The sequence below is a fragment of the Varanus komodoensis genome, unplaced genomic scaffold (genome assembly GCF_004798865.1).
Source record: "Varanus komodoensis strain SLA01 unplaced genomic scaffold, ASM479886v1 scaffold16, whole genome shotgun sequence".
NCBI lineage: Eukaryota > Metazoa > Chordata > Lepidosauria > Squamata > Varanidae > Varanus > Varanus komodoensis.
This window is the reverse complement of record NW_025335468.1, coordinates 3,119,645-3,143,879: the sequence shown is the minus strand read 5'-3', so window position 1 is coordinate 3,143,879 and position 24,235 is coordinate 3,119,645. Positions and strand designations below refer to the sequence as shown.

Genomic DNA, 24,235 nt, shown 5'->3' with positions numbered 1-24,235 from the left:
CAGGGGCTTGGACCTGATGGCTCTCGGATCCCTTCCAACTCTGGTATTCTGATTTTTGCTCTCTTAGGTCTGCAGGGGCTAGACTTGAATTATTTACCAGCTTTCAGAAAGTGTAGCATTTATCCAAAAGCCTTTAACTGTGGAAGCACCTATACTTCTCATTGTTTTGTTAGCTGATCAAATCCTGACTATTTAGGAAGGTTTTTATTCATGCTTGAAGGTTTCTTATTCTTGATTGACCTGATCTTTTTGGATAAATTCTTTATTTGTGAATTTCATTACTTTATACATTTAAAAATATTCTCATTTCTTTTATATACTACTTTGAATGCAGTTTTGGCAGCATTCCAAAATAGTACAGAACTGTGATAATTGATCACACATTTGGTTTTAACACTTACCAAGGAATATACACACACAGTTTCTGAGAACAAATACCTAGACTCAACTCTCACCATTCTTTATATTTTACATAAATCCACTTAGTAAATTGCCACAATACTGAAATGGTTCATAGCTTTTAAAAAACAGAAATTATACTATAATATAGTAAAACTATAGTGGTTTCTCTGCTAGAAAAATTACACAGCTTCACCAACTATGCAAATATTACAGGCTGAAGTAATCTGTTACATATGTAGATTAGAATGCAAATGGGGGCCAAATATATTGACAGGACTAAAACTGTACCTGTCTCTATGCCCGGAATACGACTAGTGTTGAACAAACGTTCATACTGAGAAGAGCACATTGGGATGGTATTGTAAATCATAAGCTGAAAGGAAAAAAGGAAAGTCAAAAAACCCCGTGCACAAAGATTTAAAAACAATAAGGTAGTATGGAATGCGAGAACCTCCATGAAGATCAAAGTGGAAACCAAGAGGACCAGGATGAATTGAAAAAAAAATTATAGCAGTGATCACAAGAAAAATCCATATCAGGTAACAAACAACTTCTCAGGATCAGTGTTTTGTTTTTTAAGGAAAGGATTCGGCAAAATGTGTCGAAATTCATGTTCAAGTGTTTGATTTCTAAGCAGCAAGATATTTTAAATATGCTTGGGGTTTTCTGCATGGCTACGGTATTTTTAACATATACAATGCACTCCATTTTCCTACACACACTGTGAATATAAATGTGTTGTTTTCAAGAAGTAGTTCTCGAAGTTCATAGTCCCTGGATTCTTTGAAGTTCCTTGTCTTCAGCTGGTTCTTCTTACCTGTTTCCTCTCCTGGAATACGGGAGGTATTAAACAGCCTCTCCCACTGAGCTGAGCAGAGTGGAACAGTGGATCCCATCAGAAGAATCTATGCCACAAATGAGCATTACAATTGTGTTTTACAGATATATTAGCACATGAAGAGAAAAACACATGTGAGGGTTAGCAAGATTGTCTGACGATTCCTAGAGCCATTTCACACTAGGGAAATTTCCTACATTGAAGTCTCTGCCATGAGAAAAAGCTGAATGAATCTGGTGGTTCAGCACCTGACATTAATGTTTACATTTGCAATGTAACTTCTCTGCAGAAGATTCTGTCTTGTGTGAAGTAGCTTTCAGGATGATAGTCCCCCCCCCTTTTTCCCTCTTTCTGATCTACCAATAATAAAATCTACAGCAGTTCTTCCTGCAGTATTGGAGCTGTTAAACACATTTTGATTTTCCCCTTCCCTACTATATATAGTGCCCTATGCTGAAATCAACTGAAATGGGTCCACCAGCTAGGCTTCTGATTCTTTACAAACTATCATTTTCAAATGACTTTTAACAGAGAATGTATTACAGAGCTTCATTTTTCTAGTCCCAGAAAAGAGCTCCTTAACATACTGCCCAGAAAGAAATACAGAAATCATGTCCTGAAACTGAAAAGAAAGAAAAAAGGAACAGACTTGCATACCATTCATGGATATTAATTTGAAATTATAACATTTCTACACAACTAATTTAGATTTTTAACTAAATGTTTTAATTCATGTAACTTCACAAAAGGTACCATGTAAGACAGTGTTTGTGTAAATACCATCTCACACACTCAAGTAAGAGGAATTTCCTGTTCAGCAGTTTGGCAGACCAAACTACTAAGCTATTTGAGAAACAATGTCATCACGTTTAAAAGACAGTCTGAGAAAATGGTAAAAATACTGCTGAAAGGGAAGCTCATAAAATAACTTCATCAGGTAGAATGCTGAAGTAAATTTTAGTAATATGGGTTAAAATTCTGAGTCATCAGCATTTGATCCATCAACAGGCAACTGTAAGGGTCAAAAGATGCAAAAGATGTTACAGGGGCAAAGAGAAACATTATGGGTTGGATATCAATTAGTGCTTGGCAGAGTATGGTTGGTGCTGGAGAAGGGAGATGGGACAACTATTTTCTCAAATAACCCCTTCCTCTGTAGACCCAGTGCTACCTCCCACACTGTCTTGGAACACTGTGTGTGTTGGAGGGCATTCTGCAGTCATTTTTAGAAGACAGATGGGTTTAGGAACAAGGTAATGAAAGAAAAAGGCCAGTTCTCCATTTTCCCCCAGTAAGAAACCCAGTTCCCTCCATGAGTGAAATCCTTCCATTCATGTAAGGCCCAGTTTGGATCAATTTTTGTGTATCCATTATACCATTCCAGAGGAGGAATGCATATATGGATGCAGGTCTTCCTTGCATGAAACAGTTCGCACACAGGTTAAAAACAGCTGCTTGGTTTTCATTTTATACTCAAGTTATTTGTGATATGTGGCAGTAGTATTCCTTTTGAGTGAGTAGAATATAACTAGAGAAAAAAAGGCTATCAAAGAAGTAAAAGCCAATCAAATTCAGATCTTCCTTAACTATGCATCCTGTAGGTTTAAAGGGAGACATTAACTGGGCCTTATTTCATTAGACAGGAAGAGGAATCAGATTCATATAGCAACTTAACCAAGTTGTCAAGCAGTTATTAGTGTTTGTAGGAAACTGACCATTCATATGAAAAGACTGGTTAAAATCTGACGCTGCATGAAAAATATTTCATGAAAACTGCACTTAAATCAGGCAAGAAATGGAAACTGAATTGTACATTTATTCCTACAGTGCAGTTAACAATAGTACAGGCAGTCCCTGGGTTACAAATGTCCAAGTTACGAACATCCACACTTACAAACTACCATACAGCCTATTAATTTAAAAATCCCAGTTAAAGACAGTTTGTAGTAATGAACATGAACTAGTTTCTGTGGCTGACTGCAGATCATCATAACCACAGAGACAAGAGAGGAAACAAAAGGGTAGAGAGGGAGGTCCCCAGAGCCTGCCTTCTTGCCCCATCCATTTGGAGAGGGAAACCACTCCAGCACTTTCTTGGTGTCAAGAGAAGGCACTGATGGGTGAAAAGAGGGAGGGAAATAAGAACATAAGAATGTAAGAAATGAAGCAGCAGAATCCTGCTGGCTCAGAGCAAGGTCTAAGAGAAAGAAGGGAGAAGCATCCAGTGCAGATATGCTCAGCAGTATGAAGAGCGAAGGTTTGGGAGGAGGCTAGAGATACAGTCCTTCCACTTCTGTGGGGGTACTGTGCCCCTAACTCCTGCAAATGTGCAAGGCCAACTTTATATGGAAGTGTTTCATAAGTGCTTTCTATGCATATAAAAGTAAAATACATACTAAGACAAACATTTGGCTTACTCATGCTAAATTTGACCATAACCTGGGTACTGCCTGTAGTTATTAAGCCCATCTTCTCTTATCTATTTGCACTGAATTAAGGATGATGTGTTATTGCTGTTTATTTCACAGCAATGAACATAGTAGTCCAAATTCCATTTTTCCCCACACTCATTTGTGAGGAATTTAGGATACCTACCCAAAGCAGTAAGTACAGCATAGTTCTCATGTACAATTATACCTCTAGAAGCACAAAGAAATTTGCCTAATAATCAAAGAGCTCTGCCTTATTTCAGAGTTCCCAAATAGCCATGGCTACCTTTAAAATATTTGCAAGCAAATTTAGCAGTCAGTGTAAGAACTAGCATGAATCCTTCCAAATCTCAAATAAATCTTGCTGATCTGTGAGAAAATTGTAATAAAACATTAAGGAATATCAAGTCTGCAGATATACCCTACATGTTTGCTTTAGTGCAGGGCCATGAATTCAGTAAGATATCTATCCACAAAAGCAATCCAATGAGGCAGGCCAGAGGCTTCAAGTATCAGTGTACTCTGTGCTTCCCATGCTCAGGATGCTGTGCTGTGGGGCAAGGATTCACACATAGGTTGCATAAAGGCCCCATACGGCTTGCAGAAAATAGCAGCATTGAACAAACACAGAGGATTCCCTATCAAATGTCCCATGATTATCCCTTAAATATTCAAAGTGCTTAATACGCACATGAATTGTATCAGTATCACTTGGACAGGATTAGCAGCCATATCGAATCTGACACAGAGAACAGCAGCGGTATGCTGAAGTAGGCCCTAGGTGTTTGCCTTTTAAGACAGTTTTCATTTCCAGCAGTTTGGTTACTTACAATTAACACCTACAATCATGCTTGTTATTTACACATTTACAACTTGAAAGCAGGCAGCCTACTCACTGTTAGTTTTCAACAGGTAGCAGGTCTTGTTATACAGAACACAACTTCTTACATACAAGAACCTAATATGCAACTATTTCAGGAAAAATGACATACTGGCTTGATTTGTTGTCTGTCCAGTTTTCTTCTATACAATAAGATAGAATGGATAGCATTCCCAGCTCTAGCTGCCTGCACGGTGGTGGGAGTAAAATACAAGAAGTCCTAAGAATAAAGAGAAGAGACAGGCATGGAAGTTAGAGGAATCATGTTGTCTTCATAATCAAGACAGCCATGAATACATAGGATCCTATTTCAGGCTGTTAAAAAGAGGAATATGTGAGAAATTATCTTCATTGAGGGGTTGTTCTTCTTCAGAGGAGTTGGTTAGGTTTTAACAAATTCATCAAATTCACACCTGCTGGACCCATACACAAGGTGGAACTGAAAAACAATTACATTCCCATGTTTGCAGTGCCTTCTCCAAAACAACGTTTTTCAACAACATAGATACATTTTAAAATGCACAAAGAAAAACATGTGCATTTCCAAAATATGCAGAAACACATTTTAGTCAGTGGTTCCACACATTAATAAATGCCTATGTTATAAAAAAACGTATATTAATTTATTCACTGATTTTTAAAATTGCAAACCCACACAGAAATAGAAATAAAGTCTTGTTAGGGATGAGACAGACTGATACATTCATCTGTAGCTGAAAGGAAAGTTTTCCATGTGCCTGGTTCCATTTAATATACTGCACAATACAGCAGCACCTGCTGCATGCATGGTTCCCCTTTGCTAGATTATGTCCAGAAGCTACTATCACATGCCTTCTTGCATGTGCTGAATCCTACCAACTTTGTTGGACTGAACATGTGTAGTTGACTAAAGGACTGCAATTCAGTATGGATTTCTCTTCAGAAATCAACCACTCTCTTCATTAATAAAATTAATTTATTCTCTCCAACACCAAACATTGTGACTCCATACGAAATACAGAGATAGTGAAACTGGGCCACCTATAAACAATTTGGATGTTTCTGAATCCTTGGGAAACTCCCCAGGTATGGATAGACATTTTACATTGTGGGACAAAAAGACACAAAGTATTTCCAGAAAACTTCTGATGGGTCTCTGCATGTGCAAAGTATTCCCATGGGGGTGGGGTTGCAGGGAGACACATTATTTGTGTTTAAAAGGAATGAAGGGGAGACTATGTAACAATCAAATGTTTATCATTAATGAGATGCAAAACATGAGACCTGTGACCAGGATTTCCCATGTTCTCACATGCCAATTAGCACCCTAAACAGGCAGGACCATCTTAACTGATGGGCACTTGCCCGTGGGCCCCATACTCATCTGTTAACCCTTGTATGTTAACCCTTGGAAAATTGGAAAACTTCCAAAATTAACAGTAGCTGTAGTTGTCGTAGGGGCCCCAGTACACTGCTTTGCCCGGGGCCCATAATGCTGTTAAGACGGCCCTGTAAAGAGGTATTCCAAAGACTAGGGAAACAAAGTTTAATTTGATTTGGCATTTCCTATGCTTTCACCCACAGAGCTTATAGCAATTTTGGGAAGAAAAGCCAGATTATGACTAAGGAAACAAAACCAGGACAAAACCAGTACAACTTCCCTGATCTTCAAAGCACTCGTCGCTCTTTCTCTTTTTAAGAGGATCCAGTTTACTGATCTTCCACATGACATACAGCTTGAGCCTCAAAACTTCTGTTTAGTGAGTCATTAACTACAGCACAATTTAAGTCAGTATGATGTAATTTCAGTTACTTCACTGCTTGGTCTGAATGTCCTCCCCATGGAACACCAAGCATGGCAATGTAAAAGAAACCAGCATGTAGCCAACATAGTTCCAGAAAGGAGTAGTTAACGGCATAATGCTACCTGTAGGATGTTTGCAGAACCTTTTCTGCCTCAACACATGTTGGATTGTGCCATAAATCATTAAGAAAATAGGTGATTCTAGAAACACAATTTTTTCACGAAAAAGCGTATTAGTTATGAAAGTTTATAGCAGGATGAAAAACACACATTGGCCAGGATTTACAACTGGTCATCTTCACTAAATGAGCTCTTTCAGCAACATGCACTATTGCTCTGACAAACCCACAAGTGCTTATACCACAGGATGACTTCTTCCTGCACACACAGAAGACGACAAACTTTTGTCACACCAGCGACCAATGGCATACTTCAGCAGGCAGCTCTACCTTAGGGTCCATGTTGGGCAGATTCTTTTGCTTTTCTCTCTTCCTCTGCCCCTGCTGGTTTTTTAAGGTTGTTGGATGGTTGGGTGCATTTTTGCATCTTGCCTTAAAAGAGGCTCTTTGAGAACTATGAAAATACTAAGAAAATTGCAGCATTTACTCACCATTGCAAAATAATTACTGTTTACCATAATAGGACCACGTCCTCGAAGGTAAATGTATTCTTCCCACCAATCACTAACCTACAAGAACAAACAAGATCAAAATAATCTATCTGTGAAATTTACCAGGACATCAGTAGAAATGCACACCTGGAAATAGAGATAAACACCACTTTGAAAATTAAAGCAAAGTAGAATCAATTGCAATTTCTCACTAGCCTTGCCAGGCAAGTCCAAAATTATGGTAATCAAGCTCCTTCCCATTCCTCCTGGCTCGGCAGAGACAAACGTCTCCATGCAACAGATCCCAAGAAAGCCTCCTGTTCCTCTATATTGTAAGACAGGCAGAGAAAGTGTTGAGTTGGCTTATGTCTGTTGGTTGTCAGAACGCTGGACAAGCAGTGATCAAAGAAGCTCCCCACCAACCTTTCCTGCTCAGTTGCAAGAAAATGTGGTAGTGGGAAGGATTTGCTGGTTTGATCCTGCAAGGTCTGCCAAACAACATCCAACCTTCATCTCAGCAGGAAAAGAACTTGCACAAGAAGGCAGTCACAGTTGCTGCTCAAACATTTGCTGACTATGGTAGGAATAGTTAAACATTCACTCCTTCCATGGACAACCCAAGTCTTAGCTACCACCAGTTCCTACAGTCAACACAAGAAGAATTCCTAGAATGAGTGCACTATAAAATGGTAAGTGTTGTGCTTTTGGAGAGTAACTTTTCTTTAAGTACAGAAGCAATTGGAAAAAATTATGGTACAGGAAGTCCCCTACATATGAAATTTCAAGTTGAGAACTTTCAAAGATGTGAACATGCTTTTGTGTAGTTTACTGTAATAACTGAGAGAGGGGAGTCCAGCAAAGCGCAACACAGGTCTCACCAGCCTAACAGTAACACCAAATGAGGAAGAATGCAACATACGAATAACATGGGAGCATTTCCACACTGCCATGTATCTGGAAGTATAACTTCTGGAAGTCCTCCCGTGACATCAATGGAAGTACTCCAGTGGAGTTATAAACCTATTACAGTACAGTACTATATAGCCAATTGTGTTAGTTGGATACCTAGGCTAACTTTGTTGGACTTGCAAACAAATTGGACTTACAAGTGTGCTTTCAGAACAAAACTCATTTGTATGTTGGGTACTTCCTGTATATGGTTTCACAGAAGCATTTGGATTGTGTAAACCACCCAGAGAGCTTTGGCTGTGGGGCAGTATAGAAATGAAAATGGCAATGGTAATGGTAATAATATAATTCATCTACTTACATAGTTTGTAGCCCACCAAGATTTCACTTTCAAATACCACTGTAACTTTGGTCCCAAGTTAACGGAAAAATCTTTGCCAAGAGCTTCCATTCTTGTAAACTCTTCATCATTCATAAGTGGTCGAACTGACTCCAAATACTTGGATTCATAAGAAGAAAAGATACAGTTTTCAGTGTGGTATGCTCTACCAAAGTCACCTCTTTTCCACTTCCATACATTCAAGAAGTGGGTGAAAGGAATACTCTGATGGTACATTACAATAAAGCGGGAACAACTACCAATGTTAAGACGAGTAAGAAAGGCCCTAGCAAAATGATTTGTTATTATATTCATATTGTTGCTGCAAGCCATCACTGCACTATGGAGAGCTGGACAGTGAAAGGCATGGGGAAGATGAGTATTTGAACACCTGATAGTTAAGGACAAGAAAAAGATTGTGGTAGAATACAGAGTCACCAAAACAGAGATCTCAAGGGTGACCTATATAATTCTTTCAGAGGAAAGCAGAGCGCTAGGAAGCAAGACAAGACAGCCTGCAATGTCAGAGAGAACCTGAAGGACAGGACAGTCAAGGAAAAAAATCCCCTGATGCTGGAAAGCAGAGACTAAAGGAACCCCCAAAGATGTGATGCAACAAACAGTTTGACTTTTTTATTGGCAGAAATCATTCCCTCTGCTCCTGATATTCAAGCAAGAGCACCCATCTTTATGTAGCAAAAGCAGCACCATCCTTAACCACCTGGGAGTTATCAGTACACTTGGCAGAGCCCTGAGGTTTGTGGACATGCAAAAAACATATGTTTTAAACAAACATGCTTGGGAAAGGAAGGAGGTGAACAAAGAAACACAAGATGGTGGCTAGACCAGAGGAAGCTTGCAGAGCAGAGGAAGGATGACAGAAGCAGCGAAGAGAATGTATTTGAGTGAAGAGATGAATACATGAATGAATACAAGAGGTGATGGATAAGACATTGGACAGTAACATGGAGTGGAAACACAAGGGGAGAGAAGGGGAAATAGCATACAACAGTTGCTCATGTTGCCTAGTGTTTCTTTAGTCATTCACATTTCTATTTGTCTCCAATGTTTGGCATTGACCATCCTTGTAACAGTAACCATACAGGAGCTCAACTCTCTGCCCTGATCCAGACATACATTCCCAGCTTGGTCATTTATGATAACGCTGAAAATCAATGTGGGGCCTATGCTTTTGTCTGCCCCCTCAGCTCACCTTCCCAGTTGAACTTAACCTGCTTTTCCCCACTGCATCCAAAACAGGTAACTACAATTCAATGTTAGCTCACTACCTAAATTCTTAAACCATGGCTTAAGCCTTGGATTATAGTAAGATCCTGAATAATTAACATAGACTGGGAGTCCTCCTGGACTCAAGAAAACTGGGGCACCCCAGGTGGCTGCAGCATTCAGAAGTGCCGTGTTATTAATTTAGATTGGTACAGTTGAAGACAATGGGCCTTATCTTTGATATTGCAGGTGGGGTTGCTTTTGAAAACAGTTCATAAACTTCAGCTGGTGAAGAATGCAGCTCTCCAGGTGTTGGTGGGGGTGAGGTGATTTCATCATGTAATACCTGTACTGTATCAGCTTGTTAGAGTGTGTTTTCGAGTCCATTTTAAAATATTGTTTTTGGCCTTTGAAGTCCTAAGCAGTTTGGGTTCTAATTAGTTATTTTCACTCCTAACAGCCTAGTCAGATTATAGGATCACCAAAAGATTTTAAGATCACTTGTCCACCTGTGAGAACAGTTAGATGGATGGCTACATGTAAGAAGACCTTTTCTACAGTGGCCCCATGCCACTGGAATAAATTGCCATCAGTAGTGCTCCAATATTGCAATGCTGTTAAGAATGCCTCAAAAATACTATCTGGCTCTGGCCCTCTCTCAATATAATAGCTCTTCATGCTGCTTTTAATGCATTACTGCTTTAATTGTATTCTAGTATTCATATTATCATACTAATTGTATGTGTTTGTATTGCGTATGCTGCCTTGGGAAGGCTTCAATCCCAAAACAGAGCCAAGAAATATTTTAAATAAATAAAGAAGAACCTGGGCTGACGTAACTTGAAACTCCAAAGCATGTGGTGGGTGGTAGGCTGGGAATGACTAGTTTGTCAGCTAGGATTGGCTTGTCAAAGAAGGGAGGAGAAACATTTAGCCCATTCCTAGCTTATTAAACTATGGTCCAAACCAAATCTTTTTCCTTAACTAATAATGCATTATTAGAGCATAAGAAATAATAATGGATCTCATCATAAGTCATATCTTCTTTTTCTAAAACAGTATTTTTCTCATGTTCATGGGTAATTTTAACACAGATGGTAAAATAAGACACTTCTCTCCTTCTGAGATGCCCAATACTTTGGATTATAAGTAAAAATAAACAACTACAATGTAGACTATAATGTATCATCTAAACATTATTTTAGAATAGCAAGTTAAACAAAAGATAAGGCCAAATTTGCGAAGACAAAGGTGCATCAATGAGTCATACTTTTCAAGCTGGGCCTGTTTCACTGTGTGTGTTTTTTTTACATACTCAAAGTTGCATTTGTATTACAGGAAGGTTTCACAAACCTTTGAAATAATATGCTATCTGCTGCTTTCCTTTTATTTTCTATAAAAACAACTTAAATAATAATCCATAAATAATAATCCTCTTCCTTAAATGTCTCAACACATCTACCATATATTCATGCACTGCATAATTAAAATTTCAGAGCAAAAGCCCAGTGAAGAAACTAATCTTAAGTCTCTAAGTCATTTGGAGATTACACAATGCAGTCAGAACATTAAAATATGGGAATTTAAAGATTTTGAATATCCCACCCTTGGAATATTCATAACTGCAAGATACAATAAAGGCATGCCATTTTAAGTATTCCTGGTTTCCTTGTAAATGAATACAAATATATTAATATGGAACTGAGTTTTTCAGATACTAATAGTAAAATTTGCATTTGTCTATTTTTGCACAATGCAAATCAAGGCTAGTATTCTAACTAGATTCAGGTTTGAGGGAGGAGGGAATTAAAAAGAAATATAAACACACCCTATTTACAGTATCTTTAACAGCTGGAACAGGAAGACGTGGCAAAGATGTCTGAAAACTGTACAGCATAGGTTTGTGACCTGAGAAAAGTTTCACCAGTGCCTGAAAATGAAAAAAGAAGACAATAAAGGGCTGCAGAATGTAGAATAGCAGTTTAAAGTCACAGATGTATACTTAAGCATTTAGACTTCCTTTATGCAAAATGGAAATCAAAGGGCAGGTTCAGGCATGGAGTTGTTGTTGAGAAGTTGTTGCTTTTAAAGCCTGAGCAGCTATCCCCCTACGAAGTCCAGCTTGGACTTAGGCTCTTAATCTTGATTCCCAACTGTAACAAAGCTCTAAGTACATCTAAGATTCAGCTGCATTCTTCTCTCCTGTCATTCTCTCTTCCTCTCCCTGTAACCTCCTTGGGAACAGGGACCTCTCTGTCATTTAATACTGTGGCACAGCACCTTTCTATTCCTTTCTTTCTTTACTAGAACATTCTTGGGAGCACAACTGCTAAAGGACATGGGAAACGGCAAAAGTATTCAACAACCTGAGCTCTCAAATCTTCTTCTACCAGGACAGGACAACTCAGTGTGAAACAGAGCAAATTTGAGGGATTTAAAACTGCTTTCTCTCTCTTCAGAAGGGATCCTGCATCTTGCAGTTTCAACATGAGATGCTTAAACTATCGATTGTTTGGCCTGTCAGTATTCAAACCTTCTCATACATACAATATATTGAAGTACAGTGGTACCTTGGCTCACAAACTTAATCCGTTCCAGGACTCTGGTTGTGACCCAAATTGGTTGTGAGCCAAGTTAAATTTCCCCATAAGGTTCATGTAAATAAGGTTAATCCGTTCTGTAACTATTTTTTTTAATCAGAAAATGTGAAGCAAAGTGACAAAGAACAACAAAAATCGTGGCCATCTCCCCAACCCTCCCCAGCACAACCGCGATCACGTCCCTCATCCCTGAACGTGCCTGTCATCCCAGCATGCTTGGTGGGGGGGGGGGGGGGGGGGAAAACGGGGGGGTGCTGGGAGGGGAGAGACAAGTGCGAATGCAGGGAGGGAGACGGGTGCAATGGCACTGGGGGGAGGGAGATGGCCAAGATCGTGGTTGCGCTCCTGCAGGAAAGAGGCACAATCATGGGCATGCTCATGCAGGAAAGATGGGCGTGATCTCGGCCATCTCCCTCTCATTCCCAACATGATCACGGCCATCTCCCCACTCGGGGGTGGGGAGATGGCCGCGATCATGGTCGCCACCCAATGTGGAGATCGTGACCCGAGTCAAAATTTTAATGAAATTTTTGTGACCCAATTTGGCTGTGAACTGAGGCATCCGTGAGCCGAGGTACCACTGTACAACTATCTGAAGTTATTAGTTCATAGCACTCTGAGCAAATAAACTTTTTATTTTCCCATTATTTTAAGGTTTAATAGGTTTTAAGGTGGGTGTTATTTACTGGAAGTTTTGGATGTTGTGCTCTATTTTATTTTGTGCTGCTTTTATTGTAAAACCATCCCAAGATGATTGTAGTGGATGGTATATAAAAACTATAAATACATAAATAGCATAATCCTGGCTTGTGAAGAGTTCTACCAATTTGCCTTGCTTATTCATAGATTGCAATGGCTCACTATGATAAGCATTGCCTAAGTATGACACACTGTTCCCCTTGTCGGAATTCTCTCTAAGATGATATGGCATAGTGAAGCTCTTGCCGGAAAGCAGTTATCACAAAATCCATTAAATTCTATTTTCTAAACCTTCACAGAACTCAACAGTTATCACATCAGTAACAGAGATAAATAATGACACAAAAGTATATTTCCCCAAGGTTCTTTAGGTAAGAAAACAAAAAAACTATGTAAAAAACATAGTTACAAAAATACTGAGAAATGAGGCTCAAGAAAAATGAGAACAATCAACATTGTTTAGTGAGGGAGAATGCTACATCCTAGGAAGTAAGCCAGTAATGTTAAAGTCTTTCAAATATCTGGAATGTCAATCTCCATAAAAGAGAAGTATTAGCTGTATTTCTCGCTTGCCACTTCAGTTATGATAACTAATGGCTTCCTGTCAGTATCTAGGAGTAAAATTCCAAAAGCAGAACATATTAGTCATAGCTGTTCACACTGCCCAAGCTTAGCATTTTAAGAAAAACAGATTTAGAAGTATTGAATTCATAGGACATGCCAAAACTCCAGCCAATGAAAATGCTAAGCCACATCAACAGAATGCTCTGGACCTTACCCTTCAGTCAGAGCCTGCATTCAAATAAGAAAGATCTTAGAATCATATCTGAAGAAAACTATCACACATTTCATTTGCATCTGATTTCTGCTCACAGAAGTAATTCAACATACTAGTCACCATATTCAAGCTGAATTCCTTCCATACTTTACTAATATATACAGAAGGCAGCATGTAGTAATCAGAAGAGACTGTTGTACATAAAACTTATTTTTGTTTATTCTACAGAGTGGGTCACCCTGCAGCTAACATATCTCAAGGAAAGATACAGCAAGGGCAAAGACACAAAATGAGGTTTTAAGAAATAAGAAAGCATTTCCTCACTACCCAAAGCATATTCAAAATGTTTTCTCTTGTGTTTATTTAGGCCCAAGTTTCCTAATAATTTTGTCCTTTATCAAGGCTTATGTTCCAGCATAAATACTCAACATGTTTACACTGGAAACCTAAACAGCTTTGTTTGTTGCAAAGAGTTATAATATTGAATTTTAGCTCTTTAAATATTGCAGTCAAATGTAACTAAGCTTTATCCAAGTGATAGGTCATTCTGTCATTCTCAGGATGTAAGCAAAGTGAAATTTTGAAGGAACAGGCACAACTACTCAATGGCATTTTAATGTTTTCACTAGATATAAAGAAGGGAAATGAAATAAAAACACTCAAGATGTAGTTCTAAATACCAAGTTATTAATCAAAGATATAACCAGCTAAGCATTATATAAATTCCGTACTCAAGTAGATGATCAAAGTGTCTTACCATCCATAGCTTGATTCCTGGAGAAAGTTTGCCATGTTCAGCAAACACCCACCCATGGTAGGAAAGCAGCATCTTTAGTGTGTAGCGCATTGTGAAAATAAGGGCCACCCAGAGCCCTGTCCCAAAGAGAATCCCACTGACAACATTCTGTGTTTGGTTGGACATATAGCCTCTATTTTTAAAAAAAACAAAAAATTAAAGATAAAACAACTGTAAAGAATTGCAGGAAGAGGTAAAACATATAAAGGAAGCCACTGTTATCAAGAAAGGATTATTCTGAACATATCACAGGACTGAGCTAAAATGGTCCTGCAAACATGTTGGGAGCTGGCAAGCTGCAGGTGGTAGGAGCATTTTTAGAATTTTCAGTTTGGGGGTGATAAAATATAGGTGAAAAATGTGAAGACAATCCCCCCTCCCACATATTTTCTTTGTTTTACTTCTCAAAAAAATGTTATCACTGATACCGACGGTTACATTAAATAAATAGAGCAAATTAATCATTATTTTATCCATCTGTTTCATTACTATACCACCAAGGGTTCACAAAATTAAAATCCAAAACAAAACATAGTAAAATATTACATAAAATCTTTAACAATCCTTGAAATTATAAAATAAAAAAATCAAGAATTTCTACAATGATTTTGCCAAAATGCATCAATAAAGATGGTTGGAATTGTTCAAATAGATTTTTAAAATCGAAGCTGTGTAACAAAAGCTAAGTGGTTAGATGATACAAATGAATAACCTGCTCATATTTCAGAGCAAACTTGACTTGTCAAGGGTACAAAACTAATCCCAGGAAATGGTAATAAAATAAATGGGAAAATAAGTAGAACAGAAATGTCTGCTCATTAGTAAAGATATTTTATTCCATTTGTTAGAAGAACATTTTTATAAAGCATTTCTACTGATATACATCACCACAAAACCTAAATATATATATTCGGTAGCAGACGTTGTTGGAAATATGGAGTAATTAACTCACATATGGTAAACTTGTGAAAAAAAAAAAACCACAGAAGTTTATGGGGAAAAGTCACAGCCAACTTGAACAGAACAATTGGATCCCTATAACTGTGATTCCAGTGCACATTTTCTTGGGTATCTTAGGGCACAGACCTACATTGTCTGCTCTAGATGCATGTAAGCCTCTGAACAATAAGACTTGCGTGCATCCAGTACAAGGTATCAAGTGCAGCAATTCTCACTACCTCCTGCTTTGCACCCTATATTTTATGCAAAAGGCCAAAGCAGCAGTGGAGGGAAGGAGGCTGGGGTCTTGTTTGGATACAGGGCAAACTATCAGCCCCAGCCTCCTACCCTAGCCAACAACTAGTAGAATTGGAAGGGGTCATAAATGCCATCGGGTCCAACCCCCTGCTGTTGCAGGACACCAATTTACACCATCTCACTCAGATGGCTGTCCAGTTTCTTTTTGAATGTCTCTATGTGGGAGACCCCATGACCTCTCTAGGAAAACAGTTCTGCTGTCATATTGCTCTGGCAGTGAGGAAACTTTTCCTGGTATCTAGCCTGAACCTGGGATGTCACAACTTGAGCTGATTATTCCGTGTTCTACATTCTGGTATCAACAATAAGATATCTTAACCTTCTTCTATGGGACAGCCTTTGAGGTACTTATACAGGGATATCATGTCCCCCCTCAGTCTTCTCTTCTCAAAGCTGAACATGCCAGGTTCTCCCAGCCTCTCCTCACACGGCAGTGTTTCCAAACCCTAGATCATTTTTGTTGCCCTCCTCTGGACCCTAATTTTTCCACATCTCTCTTAAATCTTGGTGCCCAGAACTGGACAAAGTATTCCAATTTGCCAGTTTGCCAGCTGTATTGCTTAGTTGGCTCATATTTAGCCTGATGTCCACAATTACTCTGAGGCCTTTTTCTTTTTCAGTTCTGTTGAGCCACATATTCCCCATCTTGTATCGAAGCATTTGGCTTCTTTTTCCTAGGTGGAGAACTTGGCACTTGTCCTTATTGAATCCCATTCTGTTGTTTTCAGGTCAGTGGTCAAGTTTATCAAGATCGCCCTGGATCTCCATTCTGTCTTCTAGGGTGTTTGTTATTCCACCCAGTTTTGTATCATCTGCAAATCTGATTATCTTTCCTTGAACTTCCTCATCCAAATCATTGATAAAGTTGTTGAAGACCACTGGGCCCAGGACTGAACCCTGCAACGCACCACTAGTTACAGTGGTGCCTCCTAGTTCAAAAGACTCTAACTTCAAATGATCCAGAGTTCAAACAGCCTCCTGAAACCAATTAAATTCGAAGTACAAGCCACCACTGCACCTTCCTCCAATTTGAGAAGGTGCCATTTAGCAGCCAATTTTAGATCCACCTAATAGTTTTTCTATTTAAGTTCAGTTTTTGCTAATCTTCTTATCAGAAAATTGTGGGGCACTATTTCAAAAGCTTTGTTCAAGCCTAGATAGATTATGTCCACAGTGTTCCCCTCTGTCCTTTTGGGAGGTTACCCTGTTAAACAATGAGATTAAATTATTATGACAAGATTTATTTTTGATAAATCCATGTTGGCTTCTATTAATCACTACATTTCTTTAAGATGCTTGCAGACTTATTTTTTTAAATAATTTTCTCCAGAATTTTGGCAGGGACTGATGTCAGACTAACTGGTCTATAATTCCCAGGTTCATCCTTTTCCCCCTTTTTGAAGATAGGGACATTAGCCTTTCTGACTTTATCATCTGGGTCTAAAGAAGGGATAACTTGCAGAATTTTACTACGTTTATCAACAATGCCCGTGAAACAAAAAGTCTGCTAGTAACACCACAACTGAAAGCACAAAATTACACTCCCTGGATGCCCTTTAAACCACTGAAAAACCATCAAATTGTCACAGAGTTCTATTGTAAACCTACAGATTCTCCTCTGTAACTTCAGGTCACATCACTGAAACAATCTACAGAATAACATATGTAGCTTGCCTCTAAGATAAAATGCATTTTCAATAATGAAGAAAACTTCTCAAAAAGATGTAATGTGCTTAAAGGACATCTTCAACAGTGTGAATCCTTATTTTATTGACTATCAAATTGACTGAGCATCACTAACTTCCAGGGTTAATCTCCTGCATAAATCAAAGGATCTCTTCAAAAGAAAATTGCATTCCATTTGTTGGGTGCTACCATTTGAGTACCACCAAATAATGACATACAGCTGCCCGATTATAGCCTATATTGCGCTTTGTAAAGGAAGCTGTGAACAGTCAGCCATGTATCCTGTTCAGAAACCACTGCATTTGTATAAGTTACTTACCAGGACTTAAAATATTATTTGCAACCCAGGGTCACACCAATATTACACTGCATTATCTGTAGTTACCTCTAAGAAACCACTTCTTTTATTGCAGCTGCAGTTATTATTCAAACTGACTGCATCAGGCAATCAGTGACATGCATTTCCACTAATTAACTGAATGTAAAAAAGAAAGGAATATTGTATGCAATATGCAGGAAAAACTGCAAGAACAAGATTCCATAATCACAAATCTGCCATTCTTACCAAAAATCTACAGCAGCTTTTTGCAAGACTGTTTAAGCCCACTGTACATAACCTCTCAGATTAACAATCTCTTCCAACTGAACTAACAAAGGACACTGACATGTTGGATAGACAGGAAGACTGTTGGATCAACAGACTCAGAACTCAGTTCATGTTGCCTTAATCTGGAAGTCAATTCATGAATTTTATTTTGTTGCTTTTTGCTTCTTTTTAGGAATTTTGCCTCCAGCATTCTGAACTGCCTGTGTTTGGACCCATTCCACATCACAGCTACTGACGAGGGTGAGAAGAAAAAGATTTTGCTTTAAATATATGTGGAAATAATGCTGTAACTCTTATCTTTCATAATACATATGTGCATGTGTGTGAGAATGTGCACATGGATGTATCATTCTCTTTAACACCACTGGCAGAGCAGCAAGGTAAGTACACCTTGGGTTGCATAGCCTCGGGTGGGTGTAATGGAGGCACCCGAGGCTATGCAACAGAATTATTGGCAGAGTCTAACTAAATTGGCTCAAAATAAGCCACTCTATTTCTACCAGCATCACCACATCCAGTGTTAGCTTATTCTAACCTTAACCTCACACCTTATTCAGTGTGAGGACTGATGTTTTACCTTCACTGATGTGAGAAATCTAATGAATGAGAAAAGAGGATCCACTTTACTTACGTTGTATCAAGGGTCCGGTTGATTTTAGCTATTAATCCCAGTGAAGGATCTATTTTGGCATACATTGTTGACATAACTCCTACCACTACAATAAGCCAACTAGATGGGCTAGCAGGATAGACTCCTGTGATTATGCCATTCTGAAAAGACAAGAAGTTTACAGTTAACTTTTTGAATTCCAAAGCAACCACTTCGCATTACCCAGCAGGATATACAGGAAGACATGGTCGTATGGATACAGGCTGACATGGACTTTGACAGATCACCAGGATATATTACAGGTCTGCCTGACAGACCAGGATATATTATTAACAGCAATATTTGTTCAAATGCGCATAAGTGAAAACTGGTGGACACTGAAGACTGATAGAAAGCTGCTGGTCTTCATACTTGCTGAAAACTGTCTGCAGGTCTGAAGATAGACAGCTGTAAATCTGATCCATCCCCAAACCAGGAAAACTTATTATCATACATGTTCATAACAATAATGAACCATCCAGGCAGACATTTCTTACTTGAACTGCCTCCTGCCATAGAAAAGGATGCTCTAACAAAACGAAAATAACTCTTGGAAGCTCCCAAGGAAAGATGCACTTTCACAATTTCATCCAGCTAGCAGGAGGGGAATGCTGGAAAGGTCCCTTCATTTCCATCTCTTGTACATGCAGCCTAAGAGAGTTAAACTAGAATTGCCACGGTACCTCTGCTGGCTAAAGGAAAGGCTTCTCAGAATTTCCAGGTTATGAAGACACTTAAAAACATTAGTTATGTGATTATGAAAGTATGGGGATAGAAAGGGGAGCAATAGCTTACTGACACACAATAAGGTTTCAAGTGGAAAATAAAGTTAATGGGCTGTGAGAGAGTGTGGGGCAAAACAACAAAGACTGTCTGTTGTGGGGGTGAAAACCAAGAGGGAAGAGTGTGGGGAACTTTTAAATAAAGCATAGTGCAACTGCATTATAACATTCACAAACTCACCCTCCTTCTATGATGCTTAAAGTGGCATTCTTGACATACAAAGTGGCATACAAGTAGCTAAGGAAGGATTTGAACCCTGGCTGTCCCTGGGTCCACTGCATCAAACTAGCATTCTGTGCACAGTCTATGGAAGAGGATGTTTGATTTATTTATTAGATCTGCCTTTTTCTTACAAAGAACTCAAAGAGCTTACATAGTACTTCTCCTGCTCTCAATCTTATCCCCACAACAACAGCCCTGAGAGGTATCTTGGGCTGAGAGTCATAACTGGCCCAAAGTCACCCAGTTGGCTCCATGGCTGAGCGGGGACTAGAACCCAGATTGCCTGAGTCCCAGTCCCATGCCCTTAACCAATACCCCACACTGGCTCTCATGAGTTATCAAATTTCAGTGATTTTTGGGAGCAGAACTACACATTATTTTGATCAACCTGCATTTTCAAAACACTTGGTTGATTAACATAACACACGAGTGGGATCACATTCACAGGAAAAACTGGCAGGGAGGAAGGGGCTGTTGAAAATTTCCTTCATTCAGTAAGTCATGCTTATTTTTGCAGAAAATGCCACCACCAGAACAGATTGATGGGAGATGAACTTATGGGCTGGGAGAAGAGTTATGTACCATATCACCATTGTTAATGTTGCACAATAAACACAGGTGTTCAGAATCTCTTGTTCATTGCACAATGGATAACTGCCTTCCATACAGAGTCAGATCTGCAATATGAGTTACCTTGAATCTGATGAACTTCTTCTTCCAAGAATAGAGGCCAGATAGATAGATCTGCCTGAGAGCTTCATGGCTCATACGCAGATCAATCCCTTCCGGGGTTACAGTGAACTGAAACGCAACTGCTTGATGGGCTTCTGCCATTGTTAGATCGTATCTGTGAAATGAAAGAATTTTAAAAGGTTGTATTAGTAGCCACTCACATTTTACAAGAGTAAACAGGGAACAGGATACTCAGTGCAAAGTTGTGCAGGCCAAATATTCACTACCTTGGTTTTTCCACAGGAATCAAGTGCTGCAGAAGCATTACACTTTTCCAATGTTTAAAACCACATCAGAGAAATGTCTCATCAAGAATGAAGAACAAAGTCATGTTAACATCTACAACAGGGCACACGCACACACGCATGTGCACAGAGATACACACACAGAGTAACTGGCAAATTCTACATTCAAAAGAGACATTACTTGTAAAGCCTTAGAAAATACCACGACTGGTCAGAAACCCACTCTAAAGACACAGACCATAAATATAGCCTGATGGAACATTAGGAGAACTTCCAGATGGATGGCTTCTAGCACTACCAATCAAATTATATTGTGGAGCTAATCTATCTTTTGCTCTTCAGTGGATTTTGCTGGAAAGAGAGAGAGAGAAGAAATACAAGAGAGTTCAAACTGACAGATGATGTCAGCCAGATCCCCTGTAAAAATTCACAAATGAGACTTCTATAGCCTTGCCTCACATTGAAACATCATAGACATTTCAAACGCTTTTGAAGGGATATTTTATAGACTTAGTCAGCAAGTATTTGAGTTGTGCACCCACCCCAAATTGAATTATTTTTTGGAGAAACTTCTGTGTTCTGGTTCAATGCCCAACAGCACTACCCCTCCCCTGAGAAAGACATGAATCCATTCTAACTGTAAACACATTTTCCCTTCTACAACACCACATTTACATTCCCTCCTAACTTTGTATGCTGAAACTTGTCTCAGTAGCTTTTATTTTAAAAGTATGCCTATTTTTAGCATTTAAGATTATACTATCTAAACAAGCTAACAGTGGTTATCATATTGCAGCAGTATTTTTCTAGATGCACTGGCTGCATGTCCTTCCTGGCCCAATTCAAATGGCAGGTATTAAACTTTAAAGCTCCAAGTGGCTTGGGGCCAGGTTACCTGAAGGACTGCCTCCTCTCACATATGCCTACCCAGATCTCAAGAATCCTTGTCAAATAAGCTGAGAAAGAAAGGTCTTTTCAGTGGCAATACCAGCCGTGAAGCATTGTTCCTCAGAGATTTGCCTGGTGCCAACATTATGGAACATTTGGTGCCAAGTGCTTTATTTTCCCCAAAATTTCAATCTTTCCATGGTTTTAGCTAGTAAAGACTAGATGTAAATCATGGTTTTCTACATAATTTGCATTCCTGCCTGCCTTACCAGTAGGTAGAGGAACTTCATTAGCGTATTCCCAAACTGGGTCTCTTTTACTGCCTGCTGCTATAATAGGTTTTCTCCTCCAAGGAAAGAATTATATGATAAACCTCAGGGTTATACAAAAAGATCCAAAGATCTGTGGAGTGTTCTGCTCAAAATATTTCACTTTCATTTTTACTGCTTGCCCCTCCCTCATCACATTTAACTTCTTGTGCAGATCTATTCCACTCCCAACAATCTGCTTCTATTCACTGATTTTTTTTTGCACCTTAGCACTTAAGAGGTAAGGGGTTGATTCCGTGTACATAAATTTGCAAAGGAACAATTAGATTAAGGTCCTTTTCTCAACTCTGTATGTTCATTTTATAACATTCTTGCTGTGAAGGAGAGGCATGTGAACTCTGCAGACACAAATTCAAAGTTCTGATAAATGTAAAACCAAGCATCTGTGATAGTATCTTCCAGATAGAAAAACTGCTCAATAATCTTACAGATACCTCTGGAAGAACATGACATTGTAAATGGGTTGATGGAATTCATTTACCAAAAAATTTAAACATTGCATGAATATCCAGCTTCATGCTACATAATTAAAAACTAATGCTTATTTCATGATGAATATAACCTCTGGACTGATTTTTATCCATCCTACTTTTAGCTTTGTTGTATTAATATTTTGCTGCTGGTACTTTTATGCATTTTAATGGACAATTATATTTGAAACTGTTTTGATTTTTCAGTTTTAATTTTTATGGCTGAAAGTTTCATTGTTAACAGAAAATGGAAGTATTGACTGGGACAGAAACAATGTTAATAAATGAATAAACAGATATAGAAGAACCAACATGGGATACTGGAGCAAAACTGGCCATTAACAGAATATGTTCCAAGTGATTAATACCAAAGCAGAATAGTCTACTTCTTTAGACAAGCAAACTATTCCTTTGATCCTTTGTAGAGTGAGAGTAACACTAAAAAATAGCATTTATTTATTTATTTATTTATTTATCGATTTAGATCCTGCCTTTTTCCTACAAAGGGCTCAAGGCAGCTTACATCTCCTCCTCCATCTTATCCCCACAACCACCACCCTGTGAGGTAGGTTGGGCTGAGAGTCTGTGACTGGCCCAAAGTCACCCAGTTGGCTCCATGGCCGAGCAGGGACTTGAACCCGGATCGCCTGGGTCCCTGTCCCATGCTCTTAACCACTACACCACAGCATATATATTCCTGGTTACTAATTATTTTATCATAATGTACCACATATAGAAAGGTTTCACTGGAAGAAATCCATACATATGGAAATTATGTCTCAGATTATGGGTGCCATTCTACCTTACATTAATGATGTAGAAACCACTGAAGGAAATATGCCTGATTTCCAGGCCACCCTGGTAGTCCCTCTAAGTGGAGCTTTGAAGAAATCACATCAGACTTTGAAGCTTTAGGGAGGAAAGTCAAAAACTATGAGAACTCAATAGTTTTCTCTATAATCCTTCCACTTTATGGAAAAGAAAGAGAGAGAGATAGAAAAATACTCCAAGTGAATATCTGGTTACCAAGATGGTGCTGACATGAGATACATAGATTCAGGGATGACAGGTTACTTTTCCTGGAAGATGGACTGCTTGCAAAGGATGGGTTGCCCCTTAATAAGGACTGGAAAGGATGTACTTGGCCACAACATGAAAAGGTTGGAATTTACACTGGATCCTTCAGGGGAGAGAAAGTACACCTGGGCATAAGAACAGACAAAGGCTTATGCGATGCAAGTTCTAATAGTGCCCAATAATAGTCTTCACAAAAAAAAAAAAAAAGTAGGAAGAAAGCTGGAATATAAAGCACATAGTCTGGACTATGGGGGCAAAAACATCATGAACCTGAGCTCTTAATACAGGAGGGCGAATACAACCTGATAGGTATAACTGAAACTTGGTGGGATAACTCCCATGACTAGAATTCAACAATTGAAGGATATAAGCTGTAAACAGAAGGAACAGAAAGGGAGGTGGAGTGACGCTATATGTTAAAGATACATATCTCTGCATAGATATACACAAGAATGAGTTTAGTAGCCCTATCAAGAGTATCTGGATTAATATGAACAGAGGAAGGAATAAAAGGAACATAGTGGTTAGAGTCTATTACCAACTACCCAGTCAAGGAGAAGACAAGGATGGAACTTTTGAAAAGCAAGTTGCCAGTATTTCAAGGAGTCATAATGTTGTCATTACATGAGATTTCAATTTCCCCGATATCTGTTAGGCTGGTGGTTATATTTCACTAGAAGATGGCAGTAGACCTGAGTCAGCACTCTCGCCACATGACCCTTGTGACACAAGGCTTGTGTGCCCATTTCTAAAATGGCGACTGTAACTAAAAAAAGGAAAGTTGACAGCGAGGGCCGCCGCTTCCAGGACAAGTGGAAATTGGAGTATTTTTCAATGAAATACGAAACAACTGTGTCTGCCTAATTTGCCAAGAGACTGTGGCTGTTTTCAAGGAATTCAATATCAAGAGGCACCACCAGACGAAACATGCTAACTACAACAAGCTAACTGGGAACGAAC

General features: G+C 38.9%; 1 protein-coding gene across 5 annotated transcripts in view; it reads right to left on the bottom strand.

Annotated features, from left to right (window-relative positions):
• Positions 1-24,235, bottom strand: part of CPT1A (carnitine palmitoyltransferase 1A) — a 63,181-nt gene that overhangs the window by 25,945 nt on the left and 13,001 nt on the right. For 4 of the 5 annotated variants that reach the window (XM_044425519.1, XM_044425523.1, XM_044425520.1 and 1 more), the window contains exons 2-9: positions 20,228-20,381; positions 18,512-18,651; positions 14,292-14,463; positions 11,286-11,387; positions 8,213-8,350; positions 6,943-7,020; positions 4,662-4,769; positions 1,220-1,307 (exon numbers count right to left, since the gene is read on the bottom strand). In XM_044425519.1, the coding sequence (XP_044281454.1) occupies positions 1,220-1,307; positions 4,662-4,769; positions 6,943-7,020; positions 8,213-8,350; positions 11,286-11,387; positions 14,292-14,463; positions 18,512-18,651; positions 20,228-20,368 (967 nt within the window). In that variant the 5' untranslated portion in view covers positions 20,369-20,381. Of the gene's footprint in view, positions 1-690; positions 776-1,219; positions 1,308-4,661; positions 4,770-6,942; positions 7,021-8,212; positions 8,351-11,285; positions 11,388-14,291; positions 14,464-18,511; positions 18,652-20,227; positions 20,382-24,235 lie in introns of all 5 variants that reach the window. The other variant, XM_044425522.1, reaches the window with a different exon arrangement.